At 39.9% G+C, this 12,253-nt stretch overlaps 2 protein-coding genes across 2 annotated transcripts in view; both read left to right on the top strand.

Moving 5' to 3' along the window:
- The window catches only part of LOC121635925, a 117,499-nt gene that overhangs the window by 88,910 nt on the left and 16,336 nt on the right, over window positions 1–12,253 (top strand). The gene's annotated exons all lie outside the window — the stretch shown is intronic.
- LOC121635300 (caspase a-like) overlaps window positions 6,287–12,253 on the top strand; it is an 8,585-nt gene continuing 2,618 nt past the window's right edge. The window contains exons 1-7 of the mRNA XM_041978434.1: window positions 6,287–6,357; window positions 6,485–6,743; window positions 7,083–7,132; window positions 7,936–8,091; window positions 8,180–8,399; window positions 8,504–8,605; window positions 8,700–8,809. Coding sequence (XP_041834368.1) covers window positions 6,337–6,357; window positions 6,485–6,743; window positions 7,083–7,132; window positions 7,936–8,091; window positions 8,180–8,399; window positions 8,504–8,605; window positions 8,700–8,809 — 918 coding nt within the window. The 5' untranslated portion in view covers window positions 6,287–6,336. The remainder of the gene's footprint in view (window positions 6,358–6,484; window positions 6,744–7,082; window positions 7,133–7,935; window positions 8,092–8,179; window positions 8,400–8,503; window positions 8,606–8,699; window positions 8,810–12,253) is intronic.

Below are 12,253 nucleotides of genomic sequence, written 5' to 3'. Positions count from 1 at the left end.
TATATCTACATTTCTATAGACCACCAGGGCACTGTGCAGCATTTCATGATGAGTTTAGTGAACTGCTTCTACAATCTGTTTAGACTTTGTGTAATTACTGTTTAACATCCATGTAGACAACCCTCAGGACAAAGCGACTAAAGATCTGGGTAACAGTCTAGAGAACTTTGGGCTGACTCAGCATATAACAGAGCCCACACACATTAAAGGACACACTCTAGATTTACAGATTTACAGGGGTTTGGATGATTCCAAAGTTACTGTGTGTGTTGTCTGATCATTACTTTGAGTACAGTTCCTGTTCACATCAATGTGTCAATAAAAATGATCACGAAATGCTGTATAAATAAAAACACGAAAAAACAGGGATGTTTAACCAGGTCTTCCCTTTAACACCTGTCCTGTCAGGGGGTTCAGCCAATGAGCTTGTTACTAGTTTTAATGCTAAAATGTTAAATATTATGGATGCTATTGCATCTATTGTTGTTGTCTCTGGAAAGAAAAAGTCTCCATGGAGAAATTCCACACTGGTGAAAAATGGAAAAAGAGAGTCGGAAAGCAGAGCGCAGATGGAGAAAAAAAATCTACAGGTTCATTATGACATCTAAAAAAACTTACATCAGCTGAACTCCTCCTCATGCTGCTTGGACATCCTGCCCACAGGCCTTTTAAAAAAGGTCTCAAGAACTCTGGAGCCAGATCTGTTTGAGTTTGTTAACTTATCTTTAACTTTAGGTGTCTTCCCAGAACTTCTAAAAACAGCTGTAATCAAACGTCTGCTAAAAAGAGACAATCAAGACACAAATGAACCACTACAGACTGATCTTAAATCTTCCTTTTCTAAGTAAGATCATTGAAAAAGTCATTTTTCATCAACTAAACAACTTTTTAACACAAACAACTGCTACGATGTCTTCCAGTCAGGTTTTAGACAGCACCACAGCACCGAGATGCTCTGATTAAAGTCATTAATGACATATGTTTGAATACAGATGATGGAAAAATGTCAGTCTTAGTCTTACTGGACCTCAGTGCTGCATTTGATACAGTTGACCATGATGGGTATTTTTCTATCATGAAATAAGACACAAAGAACTCAGTGTGAGGTTTTCAACATCGTGATGGGGAGAGACAGTGGTTCAGCACTCAGAGAGTATCTGGTCAACTCCGAAGTCTCAACCCCAGCGCAGCATTTTTATTATGCGGCTTATGCAAATCACATGAACCAGTAGCGCAAGCAAGTCAGAATGGAAAAGCACAGCATTCATCATTTCATAACCTTTGTCATGAAGAGCAGTTGTAGCCACATCCTGTGTTCTGCAGGACAGGAAAGACTGCAAGTCATTGCACAAGCTTAAACAAGGAACTTTGAGATGTCAACACCTCTGCTTACTTTAACAGACCACAATATATTACTCCCGACTGGAGAACTGGGTGGCCTCTCTGGCACTGGTTTAAATCTTATTTAGAGAACAGGAAGTAATTCGTGTCAATAGGTAACTTTACATCTGAGCAGAGAAGAATTACACGTGGAGTTCCCCAAGGTTCCATCCTGGGGCCTCTTCTGTTTAACATCTACATGTTTCCAATGGTACAGGTCATAAAGAACAACAACATTAGTTACCATAGCTACGCAGATGACACACAGATATATACACTTCTCAAAAAAATAAAGGGAACACTTAAACAACACAATGTAACTCCAACTCAGTCACACTTGTGTGAAATCAAACTGTCTGTAGCATCCCAACCAGAATGTCACTCTCCAGAAATGACACCATAAGAGCTGAAAGCAAATAAAATTACAGTTACAGCTCACATACATTCCATATAACCACACTTTTACTAGCAATAACCCGTACATTATTTGCTAGCGTTAGCTATTCGGTTAGCGCAATACGCTAAATCACATACAATACAATGAAGTACAATAAACTCATAAATTCTGATTTGTAACAAACATACCTCTGCACCTTCCAGCCAGGTGCTATAAAACAAACCGAACAGGTTCCTTAAATTTCCTTAACACGAACAAACTGCATCGTAGCATTCCCGTTTTGTCTTCCCCTTCTATTCTTTCACCGCTAGCCTATATCTAACGACCAAGCGGAAGTTGCGAGGTGCCGTGGGACTGCATCCTCGTCTTCAAAATAAAAACATTTAAAACAATAACTCCACATTCATAAACAACAAAGGCACCATATAGTAAGTTGTTGTACTTAAACAAAAGAAACATGGGTCATTTACACTGTCCACTTAGGAAGCAACACTGATTTAAATCAGTTCCACATGCTGTTGTGTAAATGGAACAGACAACAGGTGGAAATTATAGACAAAGACACTCCCAGTAAAGGAGGTTCTGCAGGTGGTGACCACAGACCACTTCTCAGTTCTGCTTTCTGGATGATGTTTTGGTCACTCTTGAATGCTGGTGGTGCTTTCACTCTAGTGGTAGCATGAGACGGAGTCTACACCCACACAAGTGGTTCAGGTAGTGCAGCTCATCCAGGACGGCTCATCAATGCGAGCTGTGGCCAGAAGGTTTGCTGTGTCTGTCAGCGTAGTGTCCAGAGCATGGAGGCGCTACCAGGAGACAGGCCAGTACATCAGGAGACGTGGAGGAGGCCGTAGGAGGCAACAACCCAGCAGCAAGACGCTACCTCCACCTTTGTACAAGGAGGAACAGGAGGAGCACTGCCAGAGCCCTGCAACATGACCTCCAGCAGGACACAGATGTGCATGTGTAGCTCAAACGTTCAGAAACAGACTCCATGAGGGAGGTATGAGGACCGACGTCCACAGGTGGGGGTTGTGTTTACAGCCAACACCGTGCAGGACATTTGGCATTTACCAGAGAAAACACCAAGATTGGTAACTTCACCACTGGCGCCCTGTGTTCTTCACAGATGAAAGCAGGTTCACACTGAGCACATGAGACAGACGTGACAGAGTCTGGAGACGCCGTGGAGAACGTTCTGCTGCCTGAACGTCCTCCAGCATGACCGGTTTGGCAGTGGGTCAGTAATGGTGGGGGGGGGGCATTTCTTTGGGGGGCCCCACAGCCCTCCATGTGCTCGCCAGAGGTAGCCTGACTGCCATTAGGTACCAAGATGAGATCCTCAGACCCCTTGTGAGACCACATGCTGGTGCGGTTGGTCCTGGTTCCTCCTAATGCAAGACAATGCTAGACCTCATGTAGCTGGAGTGTGTCAGCAGTTCCTGCCAGACGAAGCATTGATGCTATGGACTGGTCGCCCGTTCCCCAGACCTGAATCCAGGTGAGAACATCTGGGACATCATGTCTCCATCCACCAACGTCATGTTGACCACAGACTGTCCAGGAGGTGGCGGATGCTTTAGTCCAGGTCTGGGAGCAGATCCCTCAGCAGACCATCCGCCACCTCATCAGGAGCATGTCCAGGCGTTGTAGGGAGGTCCTACAGGCACGTTGAGGCCACACACACACACACACACACACACACACACACACTGCTGAGCCTCATTTTGACTTGTTTTAAGGACATTACATCAAAGTTGGATCAGCCTGTAGTGTGTTTTTCCACTTTCTTTTTGACTCCAAATCCAGACCTCCATGGGTTAATAAATTTGATTTCCATTGATAGACAGACAGATTAATAACTTAGAAGACAGCAGATAAATTGATAAATGGATGGTTAAAACATTTTTTTTATTATATATAATTTAAACGTAAAAGGGCTGTGCTGCATTTCTAAGCTGCCATATTTTCTGGCATAGTTGTAATGTCTTGTATTTTTGTTTGTTGACACAATAAATGAAGAGTAGTTTGGTGTTATTGGGTTATTCTAAAAAGTATTACCTTTATAGTTTTGTAACTTATCATGAGCTTTAACTTCTTTTAAAGCTACTTTGATGGACTATAGTGGAAATTATTGCAGGATGCAAAGAAATTCTGTTAGATGTGGTCATAAAGGTGTATCACTATTATTTATTAACTTTTATTAGGTAGTTCCAATAAGTGTTAACAAACTATTTAAAATCAAACTTAACAAACTTAATTTAAAATATGTGTTAGCAAACTTTACTGAAAACAGGTGTTGAACTTTATTTAAACAAGCGTGAACAAACTACTTAAACAGGTGCGAACAAACTTTATTTAAAGCAAATATGAACAAACTTGATATAAACAGGTGTGATTTTTTTTTAACACAGATGTGAACAAACTAAAATAGATGTGAACAAACTTTATCCAAAGCAAATATAAATAAACTTGATATAAACAGGTGTGATTTTTTTTAACACAAATGTAAACAAACACGATTTAACACAGGTGTGAACAAACATTATTTAAAACAGGTGGTAATAAACTTTATTTAAACAAGTGTGAACAAACTATTTCAGACATAGTTCTAATAAGTGTTAACAAACTATTTAAAATAGAACTTAACGAACTTGATTTAAAATAGGTGTTAACAAACTTAACAAAAAAGAGGTGTGAACAAACTATTTAAAACAGATGTGAACAAACTTTATTTAAAGCAGGTTTGAACAAATTTTATATAAACAGATGTGATTTTTTTAACACAGATGTAAACAAACTTTATTTAAAACAGGTGTGAAAATATTTTATTTCAACACAAACCTGATTCAACACAGGTGTGAAAAACGTATTTAAAACATGTGTGAAGAAACTTGATTTAACTACACTCTGTCATTTATAAGATAGTCCAGTTTACCCAACCTAACATCAAGTCTTTGGATGCCGCCTTCCACCTGTTAAATTGTTGATATTACTGGTTGAACACAGAAAAACCTGCATACAGAATATAGAATATGGACTAATACAGAACAGTGCTAGAACAACTATTATTAGTTTTAAAAACATTATTTAACATGCTGAGGCTCAACCCTGCAAGGCAAGTTGCAAAGGAGCAGAAGAGGGATTTTTTTCAGTCCCCCGCATGTTTATCTACATACTGAGATGCAGATACACCAAAGTAAAGCCCAGATCCATAAATGAAACTTTACCATAAGTCACTACAGCATGACACGATGCAAAGCCCAATTATTTCATTTATTTGATCAATATAAGTGATCATAAGCAATCCTCTTACATTTTGTTTTTCTTTTTTACTTTGCATAATAATGTTTATATGTGTGTGTGTTTTGTCATCTTCTTGTCAAAAATAAAAAAAAGTATCGGTATTATTGAAAAACATTGTATTTGTAAACGTCCACAACTTGCATGAATAAAACATAAAACACGGCGTAACAAGATCAAACGAAGGTAATTCATAAGCAACCTTGTGGCCGTGGTGCGTGACCGGCTCGTTCCAGGAAATGATCTTGTTTATGTCGCTGCAGCTGTGGAGTGAAGCGACACTTTGGACAGTTTGAAGTTTCGGCTTTGACTGTAAGTTTGCTTTGATTCATACCTGAGCGGTGCTTTAATAACGTGTTTGTTTCTGCTCTTTGATGTAAGGCGTTTCACCTCCTAATTTAAACCAGCCGCAGCTTTTTGCGCATTTCCTCTCAATTTTGAGGTAAAAGCCAAAGAACAGCTCTGGAAAGCTTTTGGAAATTACTTTCGATTTCCTAAATCAGTCCTGGGGCGGAATTAAAGGATGTATTTTTACAGTAAATGTCGGTTTATGGACCAAAACAACTCGGAGTCAGTTGAAAATAGCGCAGGGACAATGTTAAAGCCTCGGAAATCTTAAAGGTTATGTAATGTGTCGTTCGTGTGTCCTCAGTCTGTGTATGAGGCCCAAAAATGAGGAAATTCTGTCTCCTCTGTAACTTCCTGGCTCCACTTTTTAGCGAATCTGTGCTTAAACGGGAGAGTCTGAGATTTTTCCCGTTGTATCAAGTTCTTTCTCCTATAGTTTGAAAAAGAAAAGAAAGAATTTTATTCCACTTCAAATTTAGACCATAATGCTTCTTTTAGCTATCTGTAAAGGACTTTGACAACAAATTACAGGAAAACTACAAAGTACAAGTATTTTATAATATTTGTGTACGTACTACAGGAAGTACTTAGTCCAACCGCCTCAACAGAAGGTGTTCAGGCTAAACATGGACGACTTTCGCTCTGCACTGTCCCCTAAGAAAGACAGTGGTTTGGTACGTTGTTATTCCAGGTTACATTCTTCATGAATATGAGTCGCTGCAATTAAACCAGTTAAATTGTAAAATCACTTCCTGTTTGGTTCCATGTTTAACTCTGAGCACCCGCCCCTCCAGAGCTCTCTGTACGGCCCTGCTGAATGATGTCTCATCATTAGTGACCAGTGTTAGAAAAAGTTTTTCTGGTATCTTAGATTAACACAACCTGCACATGTGAGCAAGAATTAAATCATGATGTGTCTTGAATTTTTGGTCTGTAGTTTGAAACTACAGACCAACAAACATTTCATCCCAACGACTGGAAAGTGGGATCTTATTTACAGCACCTAAATACAAATGAAAAATGTGTTTTTTGGCCCTGAACTTTGTGTGCTTGCAGGTCAAGTCGTCTTGTGAAAAGATGGAGAAGCCTGTAAAGCGGCTGCTGCTGGAAATGCTGCTGGACCTGCCAGATAAAGATCTGAACTCTTTCAAGTGGCGCCTTGCAAATCTAAAGTTACATGATTTGCCGGCCATTAGAAAGAGCCATCTGGAAGGAGCGGACAGGATAGATATGGTGGATTTGATGCTTGCATACTACACCGCTGATCAAGCAGTGGAGGTGACCACCTCCATATTAAAGGATCTCTGCAGGAACGGTGAGCCCCAGCGTTGCTGTTTAAACTAACATAAAATATTTTATTAAAATGTATAAAGACATTTAAATCAATATTTTAAAAAAATTACCTCTTCCAGTTATTAGTCATATTTCCATGTTTATTTCTGTTCATTTACTTGTTTCTAGATTTATATTCTTACATAAATTTGCTCTTTTTTCTCTGCCCTCCCATCTTTCCATACATACCAGTGCAAAGATGTATTATTATAAGATGTATGTGCAGATTATATGTATAAACTCAACCAGTGCCGGCTTTAAGAAATGTTTTCCTCAAACATGCTGCAGAACATTAAAGCAGTTTTGTTATTTTCTGTTTCAGAACCAGTGATAGCGGAGAGATATTCACCAACACTCATCCCCGGCTTAAAAGTACTCTCATCTCTCTTCTGTTCTCATCTTTACAGTTTATGCTGAACAAGTAAAGAAAATAGTTTTGTAAAAAGTTATTTTATATTTGGTGTTTACACTGAACCAAAGTACAAAAAGTTGCTAAAATATGAACTATTTTTAATCTTCTAAAGTACCAAACAAACCCTCAGTGTTTGAAAATATAGGGTTCAAATCTTGTGCCTGATGTTTCTTTTGAGTTTAAGTTCAGTAACTTGATGCATTCCCAAGATGGGAGCGGCAGTAGCCATGAAACGAGTAAAGTGAGGCCCTCTGAGACAAAACGTCGTGCTAACTGTCTACGTATGATAAACACGAGTTTACCCGTCAGACACAGCAAGTCAGATGAAGGACCTTCACATCGTTTTCCAGCCTCAGATGCTGGTTGACAGAGACTGGAAGGAGAGGCTGGTTTACACTGTTTATGTCACCAGTAGAACACCTCTGACATCCTGTGGATCCGCACCTAGGACATACTAAGATAAAACAAACCTTTATTGTCAATATAGCGACATACAGTGTGCAGTAGAACAACAAGCTTGGTCTTCTGACCCTCGTAAGGTGAGCAGAGAAACGCTGGATCAGAAATAAAGAGCAGAATAAGATAAATAAAACATCCATAAATAACAATTTCACTTTGTATAAAGGACACGGCCCATTTCATCCTGTTCCTCCTTCTAGAAACGCCTATAAAAGTACTTCAAGTGGTATCTTTATACTTTTGTTCAGTGTAATTACAATTAATAATTATTATTATCAAACTGATTTGTTTGCTCTTCTTTCAGAAAAAAAAGGCAAATCGAATAGCCCTGCTAATTAATAATAAACGTGTCAAAGATTTAATTCTTCGACATGGAGCTGAAAAAGAGGAGCAGGCCATGTTAGACCTGCTCACACGTCTGGGATATGAGGTGATGGCTTATAGAGACTTGTCTGCAAAGGTGGGTCTGAAAGTTAAATTTTCCATCTCTTTAGCACAGCTTTGAAACGAAGTGATCCAGCCCCTGACATCTGACTGTGTTTCTGTAGGAGATGGACAATGCTCTGATTCAGTTCACCACACATGAAATGATCCTCCAGACAGACAGTGTGTTTGTGGTCATCTTGTCTCCTGGAAATAAGACATCTCTCTTCGGCACTGACGGTGAAAAGTATGAGATCAATAATGTTTACCGACACTTAAAAGCCAAAAGCTGTCCTGCACTGCTCAACAAACCGAAGATCATCATCGCTGAGACCTACAGAGGAGGTGATTGAATGTGTGATGCTGGACATGCTTGTGCTGCTACGCAGGAGAAAATGTTCACGTAAAGATGAGCAATGAAACCTGATTCTGCATCTGCTTGTTTCCAGATGGTGCTGTATATTCTGACCATCTTGGAGAAGCAGAACTCACTGAAGATGTTATGACGCTCAGAGAAAAAGACTTTGTCTCTCTTCTTTTTACCTCCCCAGGTACATGTTAAAGCTTTCTGTCACGATTGCTGCTGGAAGTTTCACATTGACACTGAAAGCTCAGCATGATCTGGTTTTATTTATTGATTTTCAGACACTGCTTCATTTCGATCTGCAGTGTATGGGTCCAGTTTCATCCATTATGTTGTCCAGGTGTTCAGCCTCTACTCCTTTAAGTGGAACATTGAAGAGCTTTTTAGAAAAGTAAGTTTAATAACAAGCATGTCCATCTTATCACCAACAGCAGCTTATTTCAATAAGATGTTGTTTTTCTTTGTTTCACATTACTTTTCAGTATTAATGACGTTAAATCAGGTCAGATCATGTAGAGGCCAAGAATGTGGTGAGAGAAATTATAAACTGGCTCTGAGATACAAATCAGAGCTGTAACAAACAAAGTAGCTGACAGATGGTAGCCAGGATTTATACTTCAGACATGCAGGGGCGAGTCTAGAACGTTTTGATGGGGGGCCAGGCAGCCATGGAAGCACTGGTTCTACCGGAATCAGTATCAGACAGAATAAAAGGTATCAGAACATCCCTAATTTTAGCTTTCTAAAGAAGTAGATTCTGCTGTCCGTTCTTGTAGATGCCTCGGTGTTACATTTCCAGTCTAGTCTGTCTAGCTGAAGAGAAATGGTGAGAGTACGGTTCCTTGTGGTTCTCCAGTGCTGCTGACCACCATCTCACACAGTCATAAGTCCAGGTGGTGGTGGAGGTATCCACCTGGAATTAATAGAGCTCCTCACATAACAGAGCGAGCTGAATTATGGTAAAGACACTAAGAGAAATCAAAGAACATGATCCTCAAAGTCCTTTCTGATTGGTCCAGAGGCAGTGGACTCACTGACCTGTTTGGTTTTTGTTTGTTTTCTTGGCGTCCGTAGTACAGAGTGGATTACTCTTTCTGGTTGTTTGAAGGTTGGATTATTTTATCTTCTACTCAAGTTACCTAATGTTAATGTGATACCACTAATAAGATGGAAGCATTGGTCGCTTGTACTGGCTAATACGCTTTGGTCAGTGTGTAAATGTTGAGTGGCAGGTGGAAGAAAATGGCGGGTTTCAGACTTAATAGTAAACCTAAAAGGCTTACTTACTGCACACCTCATAAGAAGGATAAACAGAGGAAAGTAAAAAATGTGACACGAATGCGAGCAAGTTAATTGTCTTGTATGAATGGATGACAATGGATTGGCTCGAGTTGATTGTATTTAAAGTGCCCTGAGATGGCGTGTGAATGCGCGCTATTCAAATAAAGATAAATTAAATTAAATTTTGGAACTGTCAACTTCGTTCAGTGTAACACTTCATATAAATATCTATGTAAGAATATGACTGACGTTTGGCATCAGGTACCAGTCTCATCAGTCCTTGAGCGTATGATGTTATAGTACTGAGACAAGAACCTCAGGAACCTACGGATGGATGCTGTGGTGGTGAAGGAGCTGGAAACAAGCAGTGTAGCAGCAAAAAGGGGATCAAAGCCGGTGTTCTGTCCCAGCATGCTACAGCTAGCTGAATTATTAGGTTTATTTGTCCATCTGTGCTAACCTATAACAACAGAATACTATGTATAATTTTTATACAAAAATACTTAGTTTAAAGATCATTAATCCACATATTTGTGTATTAAAGCTGTTTAACTCTCTGGCTTTCCAGTGGACCGCGTGCTTTGGATGTTTCTGCAAGACTGCAGGAAGGCCAGGGGGTTAAATTACTGAAGTATCCTGTTGGTTTGGTCTTACAAAATAAAATCACAGGTGTTCAAAAATCAAACTTTAGATAAATTAATGAATGTAGGATGATTCAACAGTATAAATTACCACATCAAAAAATGCTACAGCTAATGAAAATATCACAACAAACAGGTCCAGCTGTTCAGACGTGTATTTATGGGCGTGTGTAGAAGGCACAGGTAACACGCCTCGATGACTCGGAGGAAAACAGGCAGCTCTTTGTCGTTGTTTGACAGGGCAGCAAATGTGAGGCAGAGAGCAAGACAAGAACTTAAACAGCTTATGTTTGATAATAGAGCAGCTGCCTGAGCTAGCTTGCAGGCATCATTCTTTAACTTTCTCTGTTTGACTTTGAAAACCACTATTAAAACTTTAGAAATTTTACATTCACTAACTCATACCTGTTTTTTGATGAATTGTTGTAACCATTCAACCATTAGAAATTGTTCTGGTGAGGTCAGGATGCTATAAAACAGCAACTCATTATAAAATGCTGAAAGCAAACCAGTAAAATAATAATCAGGGAGGTCATGCTTTGTTTCTGAACGTTGGTTTGATTGTCTCTGTCATACAGGTCATACAGTATATCAGGGACGATTGTCATTCTAAGAACATACAAATACCAAAGCTTGTAAACACCCTGACGACGCCCTTCTACTTCTTTCCAGGTTAGTGGCACAGATTCTGGCTTTGTGATTTGTTTAGTCCTTCCAGGAATTTATGATGTTTTTATTACAACTACTGATGTAAATTTAACCAGTTCTTGCAAATTCTGAACATCTCTGCGATTTTGTCCAATAATCACAACCTTAATGCAGCTTTGACCAATCTCAAAGCTCCGCCACGTTACCTGACATACACACGTCATCAACCTAACATGCAGACGTCTGTCAGAGAAATGTCACATCTGCCATCAAAAATGACCGCCAAGCATCCTCCATGACGCTCCCCAGTGTCCAGGGACCTGAATAACTGGTTGGGTGGCTGCCTCACAGACAGGCTACAGCAACTCAAAGCAGAGCCCAGGTTTGCTGACCTGGTTGCTGTGCTGTGCTTTTCCAAGGGGAGGTTTGTGGGTTATATGGCTCCTCTTGATAATCTAATTCATTTATGTATTTATTTACTTTGAATTATGTAAATTATGTAAATTATGTAAATTATGTAATCTTGCTGGACCTGAATGGAGGGGACAGAAAAACGAGGAAGACAGCAAAAAGAAGCAAAAAGGAAAGCAGAAAGAAGAAAGAGGAGACAAAAACACAACAGAGAGACGCAACGACCGTTCAATCCACACTATCACCAGAAACACACTGCTACACGTGTTCAGAAACACACTGCTACGCGTGTTAAGAAACACACTGCTACGCGTGTTCAGAAACACACTGCTACGCGTGTTCAGAAACACACTGCTACACGTGTTAAGAAACACACTGCTACGCGTGTTCAGAAACACACTGCTACACGTGTTCAGAAACACACGTGTTCAGAAACACACTGCTACACGTGTTCAGAAACACACGTGTTAAGAAACACACTGCTACACGTGTTCAGAAACACACTGCTACACGTGTTCAGAAACACACTGCTACACGTGTTAAGAAACACACTGCTACACGTGTTAAGAAACACACTGCTACACGTGTTCAGAAACACACTGCTACACGTGTTAAGAAACACACTGCTACACGTGTTCAGAAACACACTGCTACACATGTTCAGAAACACACGTGTTCAGAAACACACTGCTACACGTGTTCAGAAACACACGTGTTCAGAAACACACGTGTTAAGAACCACACTGCTACACGTGTTCAGAAACATACTGCTACACGTGTTAAGAAACACACTGCTACACGTGTTCAGAAACACACTGCTACACGTGTTCAAAAACACACGTGTTCAGAAACAC

This window comes from Melanotaenia boesemani, chromosome 24 (genome assembly GCF_017639745.1).
Source record: "Melanotaenia boesemani isolate fMelBoe1 chromosome 24, fMelBoe1.pri, whole genome shotgun sequence".
Taxonomy (NCBI): Eukaryota; Metazoa; Chordata; class Actinopteri; order Atheriniformes; family Melanotaeniidae; genus Melanotaenia; species Melanotaenia boesemani.
The sequence above is the reverse complement of the archived record's forward strand: the minus strand, read 5'-3'. Positions and strand labels throughout refer to the sequence as shown.